General features: G+C 34.6%; 1 protein-coding gene across 1 annotated transcript; it reads left to right on the forward strand.

Moving 5' to 3' along the window:
* The first annotated feature begins 2,080 nt into the window (after positions 1-2,080).
* pgap6 (post-glycosylphosphatidylinositol attachment to proteins 6) lies at positions 2,081-15,963 on the forward strand. The gene is made up of 13 exons (XM_073842439.1): positions 2,081-2,216; positions 2,592-2,769; positions 4,558-4,768; positions 4,979-5,103; positions 6,045-6,307; positions 6,390-6,718; positions 8,009-8,102; positions 8,196-8,313; positions 9,406-9,545; positions 9,653-9,831; positions 11,040-11,186; positions 12,368-12,484; positions 13,819-15,963. Exons 1-13 carry the CDS (start codon positions 2,156-2,158, stop codon positions 14,110-14,112), a joined length of 2,256 nt encoding a protein of 751 aa, XP_073698540.1. The 5' UTR covers positions 2,081-2,155; the 3' UTR covers positions 14,113-15,963.
* Positions 15,964-16,499: the final 536 nt, after the last annotated feature.

Raw genomic sequence — 16,499 nt, forward strand, 5'->3', positions numbered from 1 at the left:
GCACATATCTGAGCTAAAAATAATTCTGCTGCACTGAAGGTTCACAGAAGCATGTAGCCTCTATTATCCAAAATGGACAAGTTACAACAACTAGAGCTGGCCTCCTGGTCAAACAAAGTAATTGATGGATAAGGGTCTTGGTTAGATTGGTGACCGAGAAGCTGATGGTCACTCTAGTTGAACTCCATGATCATATATGTGGATAGGAGAAACTTACAGAAGGACAAACATTGTTGCAACACTCCACTGATCTGGGCTTTATGGCAGTGTGGTAAGACTCAATCCTCTCCACAGTGAAGACATTGGAATTTGCAGTAAAGCACCTAAAGAACTATCAGATTGTGAGAAGCAAGATTTTCTGGTCTGATGAACCTCAATTTCAAACATCAGGTTTGGAGAAAAGCAGGCACTGCTCATTACCTGCACAGTACCATCCCCAAAGTAAAGTGTAGTGGTTGCAGCCTCATGCTGTGTGGCTGTTTTTAACGGAAGGGACCGAGGAAGTAGAAGGAAAGCTCAACATCGCAAAATATATAGAAAGCCTATAGTCCAGAACATTCAGAACCTCAGACTGGGCAGAAGGTTCACCTTACAACAATGACCCTTAAAGACAACTCTGTGAACATCCGTGAGTGGCCCAGCCACACCCTAAGCTTGAACACAATCAAATATTTCTGGAGAAACCTGAAAATGTCTGCCTGCCTCCATTTAAGCTTACAGAGCTTGAGAGGTAATGAGGTGAGGAGAAGAATAGCAGATAATTGGCAAATGCAGATGTGCAAAGCTTGTCACATCATACCAAAATGACTTGAGACTGTAAAGGTGTTTCAACTAAGTACCACATTAATGGTATGAATAATTATGCAATGTCCTTTCTTCAGTTTTTTTTTTATTTGAATTGATCTGCAAAGTTGTCACAAATCTGTTTTTTTTGCTTTGCCATGATGGTGTATGGAGTCTAGATTGATGTGGGAAAAAAGTTATTTAAAGCAGCAACATAACAAAACGTGAAATGAAGGGGTATGAATACTTTTGCAAGGCACTATGTATATAATATATAGAGAAATTTAGAACACTGACTTTAAATGAAAAACAACCAATTATTAAACATTTTACAATTTTATAAAGTTACATTCTAAAATTTTTATCCTAAACAAGGGTTGTAAATCATCATGTAAAACCAAGAAAGTTTGCCAGAATGGGAATTCAGCATGATCTGCGATGTACTCTAAAATAATTGTGTAAGTAAAGAGGTTGCTCAAATGTATATTGTCATGATTAGTTTGCAAATCAAAATAAAAACAAAACATAAAAATATATAAAAACCTAATATTAAAAAAAGCTTAATTCATACAATCAAAATAAGATTATTTTATTTTCTGTACCAGTAATAAGAGTTAAAATACATTTGAAAGATAATGGAATTTCTGAAGAGTTTGTGAGATGTTTTAATGATTTATAAAAAAAGAAATTTTGAGGCAACATAACAACATAACAATATGAGGTCTTGACCAGCAGATAGCACTGTTGCTGTTTTCATGACTTCTCATTGTCACCATAAATCTGGTGGATGATAGTCGCAGCATACATAACAACAACAACAACAACAACAACAAAAATATTAATAATAAACAAGCAAACAAACAAACCAGCAGCTGGTGCAGTATGACCGAAAGGATATCTTAAATATCATGACTCATTTGTTAATATATTTATTTGTATTATTTTTGTATGCTCCAAATAGTAGCTAAAATAGATTAGTAATTAAATAAATTAAACATCTTTTGTGTGATTTGACTTGGCTCATGAATATTAATCAGGCCCTGATGACGTTGCTTGGAAACCATTCTGAAGCGTCCCGCAGGGAATCCTTCTGCTTCTCAGGCTTACCTTATGAATATTACGACAGACCTTAGAAAGTGATGAATATTAATTACCAGGAACTAGAACCCGATCGGCCTCTGGGAAGAACGACACGAATCTTTAGTAATATTTATGACCCAATCCTTAAACAGCAGCGAAGAGGAAGTTATGCATACGTATGAGGCCGACGTCCAGTATTTCTGTTTTGAACCAGGAAGTAACGTGTTACAACAATCCTTAGACATCTGATGAACACTACAATGGGCTGACTGAGGAGAATCTAGACTGCATTATGGAAAAGTATTTTGCACTGTGCCTTTTACTGTATGCTGTCGCTGGCTGTTTTGCTAACGGTGAGTTTTGGGGAGCGTTTTAGATATCTTAGATACATTTGCGGTATTTAATAGACGTTTTTTATCGACTGGTGACATTTCAGACATTTCATTATGGGCATTAAATAAAACGCAATAACTGAGCTGTACGATGCCATGAATGTATACTGGAGTTTTTCCGCCTTTATCCAAGTGTCACAAAAATAGGCATGGATTTTCGTAAACATTTTAAACGTTTACATTATAAGACGCAAATCTGTTTTATGTATATATTTATATATCATGTTTATGCATAAATAAGTCTTGAGATTTATACGTTTGAAGCGAATGAAGGGATTTCGATTATTGTGATTGTTTACGTCTGACGCCATCATGACGTCATGCTCTGCCCCCCAGATCTCACTTACTTGAACGGGTTCTACTCTAAAACGCCTCAGAGGTTGTCCAAATACAGCTGGTTCGGCAATGTTCGGCTCTATCACTTCAGAGTACCGGAAGATGCGGTACTTGTGCGGTGGCTGCTCACGGTCTCACGGGGATCCGGACTGAACTGTGGCAACCAAAACATCACTGTGTATGTATGGTCAAATTATGACAGTAAACATACGTGTGTGAATAATCCTTAGGTTTGAAGTGCTGTCAGATTGGGAATAATCTTTTGTAAGCTTTACCATGATAACCATATTTGCCGATGGTTAAATTAAAATAATAATAATAATATTGGATAACTTGCTATTATTGAACACTGTGATAATATGGAATGTGATTAAATCCTAAAACCTCTTACACATTTTGAAGGAGATTTACAGGGTGTTACAGTTGTTGTAATAATAGCTGTCGTTGCTATGGTATTTTGGCAGGAATTATGTTACTGTGGTAACCATTAAAATCCCATCTGAAAGCATGTCCAATATCAACTGTGGGTTTTAAGGTTTCTAATGGTTTATAAATATTTCAAGTTAGCATGAAATGAAAATGTACCCTTTTTGTTTTCTAAATGCATGTTATAGATCTTATTGTGAATAATGCATGTTTCATATTTTAAAAATGTTTTGAAACTCAAAATGTCACATTTTCAGCATCATTATTCTATTCTTCAGTGTCACATGATCCTTCAGAAATCATTGTAATATGCTGATTTGCTGTTTAAGAAACATTATTAGTATTAATATTATCAGTAGTTAAATCAGTTGAGTACCGTTTATTTTAGAATTCTTTGTTAAATAGAAAGATCCAACGATCAGCATTTATCTGAAATAAAAAGCTTTTGTAACATTAAACACTATACTATTTAAAGCAGTGGTTCTCAATCCTGGTCCTGGAGGACCCCTGCTCTGCACATTTTGCATGTCTCTCTTATTTAACACACCTGATTGAGATCTTCAGCTTGTTAGTTCAGTTCATGGATCTCTACTAATGAGCTGATGATCTCAATCAGGTGTGTTAAATAAGGGAGACATGCAAAATGTGCAGAGCAGGGGTCCCCCAGGACCAGGATTGAGAACCACTGATTTAAAGGCTTAGGAGTCAGTATATTTTTTGGGGAAAGAAATTATAGAAATTGATCATTTCATTTAGCAAGGATGCTTTAAATTGATCAAAAGTGATTTATTATGAAGACGTAATGTAACAAAAGATTTCTATTTCAGATAAAAGCTGTTCTTCTTAACTTTCTATGTATCAAAGAAACCAGAAAAAATCTACTCAGCTGTTTTCAACATAATAATAAATGTTTTTATAGCAGCAAATCAGAATATTATAATGATTTCTGAAGGATCATGTGACTGAAGTAATGATGCTAAAAATTCAGCTTTGAAATCACAGGAATAAATTACATTTTAAAATATATTCAAATAGAAAACAGTTGTTTTAAATAGTAAAAATATTCAAAATGTATATTTTCCATATGTGCTGATGCTTTTGTACTTCTAATGATCTCCTTGGAGGTCTTTCATAGTGATCGCTTCTTAGAGACCATATACAAATGAAAGATTCTCATGAGAACTCTTTAACTAAGAACCCCAAGATTATTGTGTACTGTATTACCAAGAGACCTGTTTAAAATCAGCTTGAAAACATGCAAACTATTCAAAGGAGTACATGCAAATAAACAAGTCAAATAACTTAGTTTATATGCTAATATACTCCTAAAAGATGACAAAATAAACTTTTAGCAGCTAAAAAGCATGAACAAATTAAAGAAAATAGTTTATTAAATCATTTCATAGTCTAAGTTGCTCCAGGGACTATTATACACTATAATAGTTGGTTATAAAAGTAGATAAAAGCAGCTAATTGACAAATATGCTTCCTAATTACTTCACTTAACATTGACTTTTGTCCATCTAATGCACATTAACAGGCACTTTAGGGCAGGAGCGCCCCCGGTCATCAACCCCATAGAAACAGCCTTTCCAAACTCCACATCAGCATCTCTTGCTCACAACTTGACGCTGATCATTCCCAGTGGACAGAGCGGCAATGTGACACTGTTCAATGTGACTCACCCTAAACCTGGAGACTGGTTCCTTGCTGCTCATCTGCCCAAGGATGAAGGAAAGATTGAGCAGCAGGTGTGTATATATATTGTGTAGGAATACTTAAATAAATGTGACAACTTTCCAGATCAATAAATTTGCATGTGTTTGATAAAAAAAAATGCAATAAAACAGTAATATTGTGAAATATTATTACAATTTAAAATAACTGTTCTATTTTAATATATTTAAAAATGTTTTACAGAACAGTAGAATTAAATGTGTGATTGTTGCTTTCGTTTTTAGGGGCTGCCATCTTGCTCATACCTATTCCAGGCACAGATGTTTATAAGGAGAGCTGCTGACCTGCCAATCCTGCAGTACAACATTCCACTCAATCAAACACTAACTACAAATCCAGCCCTGTTTAAGTATGTTCTATGTTCTATGTTCATGTGTGTGTATTAAAGGGATAGTTCACCCAAAAATGAAAATTCTGTCATTGATTACTCACCCTCATGTCGTTCCAAACCCGTAAGTCCCTGGTTCTTAATTTGTGGAAGACAAATTAAGATATTTTTTCGGTGAAACCCAAGAGCTTTCTGACCCTGCATAGACAGCAATTACCACAGTCAAGGGCCAAAAAGGTAGTAAGGACACTGATAAAATAGTACATGTGACATCAGTGGTTCAACCTTAATTTTGTAAAGCTATGGAAATACTTTTTGTGCTCAAAGAAAACAAAAATAATCACTTTATTCAACTGTTTTCTCTTGGATTTCATCAAAAATATGACTTATGAGTTTGGGTCAACATGAGGGTGAGTAATTATAATTATAGAATTTTAAGTTTTGAACTAACCCTTGAAGTCAAATATATATATGTTGGTTACTTTTTTTGTTAATAATAATTAATATTATTAAATAAACTGTTAAAAAATGTTTTCTATTTGAATATATTCTAAAATATAATTTATTGCAAAGAATTTTCAGCATCATGAGTCTTAAGTGTCACATGATCCTTCAAAAAACATTCTGATGTGCTTACTTGCTGCTCACGAAACATTTCTTATTATTATTAATGTTCAAAACAGTTGTGATTAATCTTTTAGTGAAAACCATGATACATTTTTTCAGGATTCTTTGATGAATAGAAAATTAAAAAAATAAAACTTCTGTAACATTATAAATGTCTTTCCTGTCACATTTGATCAATTATTGGTCATCCCTAGAGAAAAAAAAAAAAAAATATATATATATATATATATATATATATATATATGTGTGTGTGTGTGTGTGTGTGTATATAGTAAAATGTCATGTTTAAGTTTTTGTTGAATTCTGAAGTATTTTTATGTATCTTCTCTGTTTAGGGTCTTTGTTCCCGAGTTCTCCTCCAGGTTGGATGTTTTCGTCTTGAACTGTTCTGTAAAGCTGGGAAATGATTGCGGCCTGTCAATCACTGTAGGCTCTAGCACTTTGAAGCAGGGCTCGGAGGTGAAACAGAACTGTTCAGGGTTAGAGAGCTGCTCTGCCTCGGTCCTCATCCCCCCATGGAACAGCTGGTTGCTGGTTACGGTTGAGACTAGTCACCCAAACACCACTATACCTTTCAGCATCTCTGCCAATGTCACAGGTCTGTTATGATTCACCTATCATTTTAATTTCACTTTTTTGCTTGATTCCTAAACATATTTCTCTCCTCTCTCACTATACAGTGGGATGTAAACCTTTGAGCGTCTCTTCAGATTTCAACACCTCAGCCTTCATTCGTACCATCATTGCTCCCCAAAGCAACACCTCAGGTGGCCTCACTAACACATCCGTTTCCATGAGAGACCAACCGGGCCTGCGTGCTAACAGCTCTGAGCCAATGTGCATGAGAAGCCCTTCAGTGTTCAGAGATGAACAGGATGTGCTATCACTACGCTTCATCGTTTCCAGCAGCAACCTAACCGTGACCTCAGACCTTCCAACTGTGGTCACACTTGAGCACTCTCCTGGAGATAGTGGCGGCACGTTTGTCGTACAGCTCCACTTGAACACTGTAAGCATTTAATATAATATACTATGATGCCATCTAAGTTTGCAGTCTGTATGTTTTTTGAATGATTTTGAAAGATGTCTTTTGTGCTCATCAAGGCATGCATTTGATCAGAAATAAAGTAAAAACAGTAAAATTTTGAAATATTATTGCAGTTTAAAGTAACAGTTTTCTCTTTGAATATATTTTAAAATGTAATTTATTCCTGTGATGCAAATCTGAATTTTTAGCATCATTACTCCAGTGTTCAGTGTCACATGATCCTTCAGAAATCATTCTAATATTCTGATTTGCTGTTCAAGAAACATTTTATTATTATTATTATTATTATTAATATTTAAAAGAGTTGAGTACTTTTTTAGGATTCTTTGATGAATAGAAAAATCCAAAGATCTGAATTTATTTAAAATAAAAAGCTTTTTTAACATTATACACTATACCATTCAAAAGCTTAAAGTCAGTATAATTTTTTTGGGGTGTGGGGGTGGGGGGAATTATAGAAATATATACTTTTATTTAGCAAGGATGCTTTAAATTGATGATAAAGACATTTATAATGTAAGATTTCTATTTCAGATAAATGTTCTTCTGACCTTTTTTATTCATTAAAGAAACCTGAAAAAACTTGTTTTTAACATAATAATAATACATAATAATAGTAAATGGTTTTTGAGCAGCAAATTATAATATTAGTATTATTTCTGAAGGATCATGTGACTGGAGTATTGATGCAAAAAATTTACTTTTGAAATCACAGGAATCAATTACATTTTAAAATATATTCAAATATAAAACGGTTATTTTAAATAGTAAAAATATTTCAAAATTGTACTGCTTTGGCTGTACTTTGGATCAAATAAATGCAGGCTTGGTGCGCAGAAGAGACTTCTTTAACAAAACATTAAAAATCTTGTGGTAGATCTGGTAGTGTACTCATGGGCATTGGACATTTTCTTTGTGAGGAAAAAAATAATAGAATGAATAATAAAGAAAAATTAATTCATGCACAAAAAAATCCAAAAAGATTATTGTAAAACAGATCTGATTGAATGAGTCATCCACTTTGCATCATGTCTTTTCATCACAGCGTCTTGTGGCTTATTTCATTTGAGTGCAGCATATTCACTACAACAATGATGACATCAATAATGAGCTGTGACCCAGTTATCCTAGTAACTTTAAATCATTGGATACTTAGTATATTGAATTTGTGTCAGTGCATCAGTGTATTTTTTTACTCATATTGTGTTGTAATAAATTTAACATTTTTTTATTCTTGTGTTTGTGGCGTAGAGTTCTCCGGTTGGTGGATTTGCTCGTGTCAAAGCATGTCTCACACCTTCTGCTCCAGTACTTCATCTCAACCGCAGCCAGACTTGTGCTACAGGTTAGTCTCACGTTGATATTAGAGCAATACCTGTTTAATAATATTCTCCTGAATGTCACATTTGAAGCTCTCTGCGTATATGTGTGCATGTAGCACTTATGCAGGGCTATTCTCTGAGCGTGAGCAGCAATGAATCACAGGCTCTGTTGAGGATTCCATTTCCAGACGCAGGAGTGTGGTACCTCAGCCTTCAGACCGTGTGCAATGACAGGTCAGTGCAGTACTAGCACACATAGTACGATAGACACTATACATTTATATTGTATGACTGCAGACAGTCCGGTTGTTTTTTTGTGTCGAGTTTTGAGATTAAACGTCATTTACAATGCATTATATTTCTATATTTACAGAATTAACAGAATGTTGAAGAATTAGTTAATTACTAGATAATTACTCACCCCTATGACATCCAAGATGTTCATGTCTTTCTTTACTCAGTTGAAAAGAAATTAAGGTTTTTGAGGAAAACATTCCAGGATTTTTCTCCATATAATGGACTTCAATGGGACCCAATGGGTCGAAGGTCCAAATTGCTGTTTCAGTGCATCTTCAATGGCCTCTACACCAGCTGAGGAATAAGGGTCTTATCTTGTGAAACGATCTGCCATTTTCTAAAAACAAAACATTTATATACGTTTTAACCACAAATGCTCGTCTTGCAAGTATTATGTAATCATGTATGCGTGGCATAGGTGGCAGTACCGACCCAGTGTTTGCAAAGCAAAGAAAGTCAAACACCAATTATGAAAAAGGTAAAACAATGTCAAATGATTGTGAAGTTGGAGGAGAACATGAGATGGAGTTTTTTGCCTTACCCTACCTTTTTGAACTAATTATGCTTGACTTTTTCAATGTGATTATGCGATGTGAAGACATGCATCACAGAGCTATTGCAAGATAAGCATTTATGGTTAAAAAGTATATACATTTTTATCTTTTATGAAAATGACAGATTGTTTCGCTACATAAGACCCTTATTCCTCATCTGGGATTGTGTAGAGCCCTTGGAAGCTGCATTGAAACTGCAAATTGGACCTTTGGCCCTGTTGGGTCCCATTGAAGTCCACTATATGGAGAAAAATCCTGGAACGTTTTTCCCAGAAACATTCATTTATTTTATCAATATTAACCTTTTTTCTTTGACATGATGTACACTGATGAACTGTGCATCAGAATTAATCACTGATACCATTTACTTTAGTACACTTTTTGATACAGGAACATCTATTAAAGTAGATATTAAAGTATGTTGACTTTAAAGCACCTTGTGAGCATTACTCATGTTCCTGTGTTGTTTTTTCAGTGTCGACTGCAGGAATGCATCAGCTATAGTGGGTGTGTCTGTGAGTGTGACTGCATGCATTGATGAATGTGGGCCGTATGGAGAGTGCAGATTGCTACGTACACACAGCTACCTATATGGTGCATGTGTGTGCAAAGCAGGTAAATTAACACACACACACACACATCAACAACTGACTATAAAGCATTAATAATTAATGGTACTGAGTTGTGACATTGAGTCTTCTTGTGTTGCTTGCTGTTGACAGGTTGGCAGGGATGGGGCTGTACGGATGGAGCGACAGCGCAGTCTTACTCTCGGCAGATGGCTGCAGCTCTGCTCCTCACCCTCAGTAACTTTTTCTTCATCCCACCCATCGTAGTAGCACTTTACAGAGGCTACCACGTCGAGGCCGCCATCTACTTCTTTACCATGATTTTCTCCACGGTGAGTTTTTATTAGGAATGTGACAATATCAAAATCACCCGATATGATATAATTGCGATATTAAAAAAGAAAAGACAAATGAAGTAAAAAAAAAAAAAAATTATTCTATCTGCACTTTGAAAGTTCAAAATTAAGAGCTTTAACGCATGTTCTGAACTAAAGAAAACTTAAGTCAGAAAAAAGTCAGTATATTGATTTGTACCTGAACTTTAAAGTGGGACTCAACCCTCTTTTTATTTGTGATATACTGTCTCAGTCTAAATTACATTTACACTGGTGTTTTAGGAAGTCAAACTAATTAGAATATAATAATAACAAAAAATTCTATTAGTGTTATTATTAGGGATGCACCGATATGTATCGGCCGATCTCTTGCGCGTTTTGTCAGTAAAGCCGGTTCTGTAATCAGCGGTAAATGCCATCAGGTGCGTGATTTCACGTTGAGCCATAACGGCTGTGTGTAGTATATACGGCTCAACGTGAAATCACGCACCTGATGGCATTTACCGCTGATTACAGAACCGGCTTTACTGACAAAACGCGCAAGCATGATCGGCCGATTCATATCGGTGCATCCCTAGTTATTATCCATATATTGTAAAACAACTGTAACTGTAAAATAAATGAAAATGAATATTTCATAGGTATATTATTTTTGCTTTACACTACAGTAGGGAAATTACAATACTACTTTCCTCATTTCTACACTTGAAAAAGATTAAATTTGAATTTGGACTGTCAGCGATTCATACTGCACTCTTCAGCTTTTATTTTGACGGAAGCGACAGTAGAGCTTTTATTTTGATGGAAAACTCCAGTTTCAGTGAAAACAGAATTACAAAAAGGCATCTCACTACAGATTTAGTAAAATGCTGTGAAAATAAAGCATAACTGGTGGCCGTTGCATTCACAAATGCGCGCTAAACTCACATCCTGTGCAATCAACAAGTTCACTGCATTCACTGTGAACTGAGTCGTTCTAAGGTGCGGAAAACACTGGATCATGAGCTGATCGTCCGAATGAAGTGCACTTGATTAAGGGATTAAGCTATATTTTTGCTTTCGGTTTTAGTTCATTTGACAGAGACTGTGCCGAAGCATAATGGCCCAAAACACAACTTTAAAGACCTATTATGTTTGAATAATAATCTATTTATTTGTAATGCACTTTATGTATTTTGTAGCCATAATGATTGTGTGTTTCGCAGTTTTATCATGCTTGTGACCAGCCTGGTGTGACTGTGATGTGTATCATGGACTACGACACTCTTCAATTTTGTGATTTCTTGGGTTCTGTCGTGTCAGTGTGGGTGACCATTGTGTGCATGGCACGGCTGCAGGATCCGGTAAAATATGTAAGTACTATGTTATGTATGTTTTTATTTTAATTAATAATTGCCATTATTGTTACTAATAATGTGCACATCTACCATGGAGTCAAGTCAAGTCTCCTTTATTTAGATAGCGCTTTTAACAATACAGATTGTGTCAAAGCAACTGCACAGTATTTAAACAGCACAATAGTGTCTAAGTAATGCATTATTGTAAACAATCAATTTTCAGTTAAAGGCAGTTCATCAATGAATTCAGTGATATCATTGTCCAGTTCAGTTCAAGAAGTCATAGTAGATGTGTTGGAGTCTTGCCATTTGTGACAAGGGTTTACAGCATTTCTAATAACTAGAGATTGGTTGTTATTGGTTTTATAAATAACTATTTTTAGAAGTGTCTGACTTCTAATTACAACCTAGCAGCAGTCAACAGCAGGATGGAACTGAAAGTTCTGCATGCTGCCATTTGTAGCAATTAAATGGTATGCATGTACTCTCAAGTACATTCATGAAAATGTCAAATAGTGTCTGTATCACCTAGTAAGCTGCAATGGAACTGTTTGAACTGTTGTGGAATGAGCCTTAAATAGCACAGCATGTTTAACTAGACTTACTTGTTCTTTAAAAGAAATGTGATAGTGGATACCAAGTACATTGTTACTTAGAAACAATACAAGCCACAAGCCTGTAAAATATTTTTTTTATTTACAGGTATTATGTGTAATCATGCTATTATATCTATAAATTAGAAGAATAAGTTGTTAACTGATCAATAGACATTATACCTTTTTTATATTAAATAATTCCCTCCTGTTAGTCAAGGATTCTTGCCTTCAAAATTGTACATTTTATGTCAGTTTTCATTTTCTCTTCAGAAATATTAGACTTTAGTAAACACCTTCAAACTATTAAGTGTTTCTTATGAATGAATAGAAGGTGGGCCGTCTATTGTTAATGTTCTCGTGCTTCAAATTGTCAGATTTCAATCAGTTTCTGCAGATTAGTTTCAGTAGATTGTCTTTTTAGACTGGGAAGAAGGTTTTTGGTTCTGAAACTATATATATATTACAATGATAAAGATAAAAAAAGATCAAGAAAACATTCTTTCATGATATGACTAATTTACATGCGTATCCACAACACTTTAACAAGTAATTATATGTTGCATGTCAGTTTTAATAGCTTATGTTGTTTTTACATTGCAGCTATTGTTTATGGCGGGCACTCTCGTCATTTCTATGGCAATGCAGTTGGACCGCAGGGGGCTTTGGAACCTTCTAGGTCCTGTCCTGGTTGCTTTGGTCATTATGGTGACTTCCTGGGTGAGCTGGACTTTTCCATTAGAATTTTATTTATTCATTATTTTTTATTTTTATATATATATATATATATATATACAGTTGAGATCAAAGATTTACATACACCTTGCAGAATCTGCAAAATGTTATTTTACCAAAATAGGGATCACACAAAATGCATGTTATTTTTTATTTAGCACTGACCTGAATAAGACATTTCACATAAAAGACATTTACATATATTCCACAAGAGAAAATAATAGTTGAATTTATAAAAATTACACCGTTCAAAAGTTTACATACACTTGATTCTTAATACTGTGTTGTTACCACAATGATCCACAACTGTTATTTTATGTTTAGTGATAATTGTTAATAAGTCCCTTGTTTGTCCTGAAAAGTTAAACTGCCTGCTGTTCTTCAGAAAAATCCTTAATGTCTCAGCATTTTTGTGTGATTGATCCCTTTCCAACAATGACTGTATAATTTTGAGATCTAGTTTTTCACACTGAGGGCAACTGAAGGACTTACATGCAACTATTACAGAAGGTTCAAACGCTCGCTGATGCTCCAGAAGGAAACACGATGCATTAAGGGCTGTAAACTTTTGAACAGAATAAAGATGTGTACATCTTTTTTTGCATAAATATATTTTTTTCCATTTAGTACTGCCCTTCTAAAGCTACAGAAGATACTTGCATGTTTTCCAACAGAAAAAAAAGTAAAATTTACCATCATCTTCAATTTGAATGCACTGTGTTTCCTTCTGAAGCATCAGTGAGCATTTGAACCTTCTGTAATAGTTGCATATGAGTCCCTCTGTTGTCCGCAGTGTGAAAAGATGGATCTCAAAATCATACAGTCATTGTTGGAAAGGTTTCAAATACACAAAAATGCTGAAAAACCACAGAATTTGTGGGATCTGAGCGGGCAGTTTTTTTAGTTACTTCGTTACAAAAGAAATCATTCAGGCAACAATACAGTATTAAGATTCAAGTGTATGCAAACTTTTGAACGGGGTAATTTTTACAAATTCAGCTATTATTTTCTCTTGTGGACTATATATTAACATCTTAATGTAAAATATCTTTTTCAGGTCCATACTAAACAAAAAATAACATGCATTTTGTATGGTCCCTCTTATTTTGGTAAAATAATTAACATTTTGCAGATTCTGCAAGGTGTATGTAAACTTTTGACTTCAACTGTGTATCATTTTTTTTCAGTTTGAATTCATTAAGGTTTTCTCAGGAGAATTTAAATGCTACCAGATTTAACCTTACAATAATCTTGACTTAGTCTTAATGTAATGATAAGCAGTTTTGAAATATTTCCCATCCTGCTCACTTACCCGACAGGTTTATCGAGGTGTGAAACGGCATCAATGCTACCCTCCGTTGTGGCGCCGCTGGGTGCTGTTCCTGTTTCCGGGCATCGTCTCTGCATTGATTGGAGTGTGTGTGTACGTCTTTGCTCAGACCGACAGCAACTACTACTACACTCATTCCATATGGCATGTCATGGTGGCCACGAGCGTGGTCTTCCTCTTACCACCTCGGGAAAAACACGTTCCCCCCTGGGGCTGGACCAACAAAATCTGTAGCTACAGCAGATGTAAAAATGAGAAAGTAGAGCTTTACACTGTCACCTAAACACACCACTATCGATATTTGCACAAACCAAATTTCAATGTGCATTTTTACAGTTTTACAAACATTAGTGATTAGCTTTAAGAAACACGTTGTACAACTGTACACACATGCATTCTGCTTAAAGGAATAGTTTACCCAAAGCTGTCATTTTTAATGCCATTCTAAACCAAATCAATGGAACACAAGAGGAGATTCTTGACCACATCAATCAAGTAAAGACTATCTGTGAATAATGACTGATTTTGGTCTGTTTTGGTCAAAGTCATTGTATGACTATGGTGCTTTTTGGCAAACAAAAACTTCTTCTTTTGTGTTTCATGGGTAAAAAAATATTTGAGTGACATGAGGGTGAGTAAATATTACCATAATTTAAATTTTTGAATGAACTATTCCTTTAAACAGGATACTTTTACACTTTTTAACTTTTCAAATGAATGATCACAAAGAACAACAGCAACGACAAAAATGTAAGTAAAATAATGAAAGGCAACTTAGTGAATGTCATTTGACCCAGTTTACTCTTTTAAGCACTTTTGTGAGGTTTAGTTTATATCAAAGAATCAGTTTATCAGTAATTAACACTGCATTTGTCATATTCTTCATGGACAAAATGTCATTTTTATCTCTTTTGAGAAAAAAACACTACTAATTTCTAGGTTTATTTGGCACTTTCTTCAGTTGGTTTATGAGTAGCACCACATTGAAAGACTGAATTTACTTTTTAGGGTGAAATATTTCTTTAAATAAGTTGATTTTCAAGATAAGAGATTTTCTTTCAAAATCAGCACAGAAAATTCGAAAATTAGCAGATTGACCTACTTATGATGTTAAAGATCATGTTGGGCATTTTTATTACCATAGAGGACTATTGTCTGTGTCTCTGAATTATTGTTTTCTTGCTTACACTGGAGAACAGGTACAATAATTCCTCGTTTAATAGCCAAAATTGTTTTACACTATTATTTATACCACTGTCAGGAATGTACAAGAAAATACCTCCCTTCTTTCTCCCTAAAAGCCTTGGAATTTTTCTTGAGATGTTGCTCCAAGAGGAAGAACATTTTAAACATGTTTAAAATTGTGCTTGCTTGAGCCAGTATGTGAAACTGTGCTTGTATGGCAGTATGAATGGCTAAAGATGTGTGTGTTTGTGACGGGTATCTGATGTATGATGACCTGATGTATTTAAGATGAACCTCTGTATTGGTCAAGGCTTTACATAGATATGCAAAACACTGTACTCCTGAACCCTCAGGCCAGTTTAAACTTGAAGAGGCATCTGTGAACGTTGTTTTAAGGTTTAAATTTACATTGCAGCTGTCCTTTAAAGCTCAAACGTATGTAAATCAGTGTCATGGTTTTCCATTTAACTTTGACAGCGAGGGAATTCATCTCGTTTTTTTCCAGAGAGGGTAGTGTTAAATTATGGTTGGGATATTATACAAATGTTTTACAATGTTTTATATTCATTTTGTATTGGAATTGATATTGAAAAAAAAATGAGATCAACAAAGATATATGTTACTAGTTCCATTTGTAAATCTGTGAATCCCAATACCTTTTCTTCTTTCTTATGGGATTTAGTTTTGATTTCATATTGCTTATCATGACAATCCTTGTTCTTGTTTGTGTCCATTGGTAGGCCTTGTAAATTGCACAAATATGCACTTGTGTTTGGAGTTGAGAATGAGGCTGTGCAATCAAAGAATTTGTTTATGTTGATGAAGCTACATGTTCAACTTTCTTTGTTGGTTTTTCAGTTACTTTTTATTTGTGCTCTTGATTCCAGCCTCTTTTTTTTCCTCAAACTGTTCTATATGCCAATAAATGGAGAAATAAACCAGTGATTATTTAAAACTGGTTCACTTTCACTTTTTTCATTTTTACAAAACAGCTTCTTTGGAGCATGGCTTATTATTGTTTCACCCAATCTCATGTTAATATTGAGTACCTAGAGTAGTACTGCACCCTTCATATCTTCAAAAAGTCTTTAGTTTTATCATATTTAAAAAAAAAAAGATTCAGCTTTACGATTCTTTCCGAAAACAGCCGAGCTCTTGGAGGCGCGCCGTGGGCGGAGCTGAAGATTGAGGAGAACGCGCGTGGCGCAGAACAAAACACATACATTTAGGGCTGGGCGATATGGCAAAAAGCTAATCTCGATAATTTTTTCCCATATTGAACGATGACGATATATATTTCGATATAAGCTGTTGATGTTGCCAGCTTTAAAATAGTATCCCAATAATGACTAAAGCCACAAAAATTAAAGGATTCATTAAATTAAATTATTAAGTATAGTTTATTAACAAAAATCAGATTACAGGTTTGGCCTTAAAAATTAAAATAACTTCCTAAAATAAATGAAAAAAGTTGTTAAAATTGTG

This window comes from Garra rufa, chromosome 6, assembly GCF_049309525.1.
Source record: "Garra rufa chromosome 6, GarRuf1.0, whole genome shotgun sequence".
Classification (NCBI taxonomy): domain Eukaryota; kingdom Metazoa; phylum Chordata; class Actinopteri; order Cypriniformes; family Cyprinidae; genus Garra; species Garra rufa.

What these genes read in the sequence shown, in the direction of transcription:
- pgap6 (XM_073842439.1), top strand. Translation starts at nt 2,156, where the DNA reads ATGGAAAAGTATTTTGCACTGTGCCTTTTACTGTATGCTGTCGCTGGC. An exon ending in AAGGAAAGATTGAGCAGCAG is followed by an intron (nt 4,769 to 4,978) that starts GTGTGTATATAT and finishes TTTCGTTTTTAG; the next exon opens with GGGCTGCCATCTTGCTCATA. An exon ending in TCATTATGGTGACTTCCTGG is followed by an intron (nt 12,485 to 13,818) that starts GTGAGCTGGACT and finishes CTTACCCGACAG; the next exon opens with GTTTATCGAGGTGTGAAACG.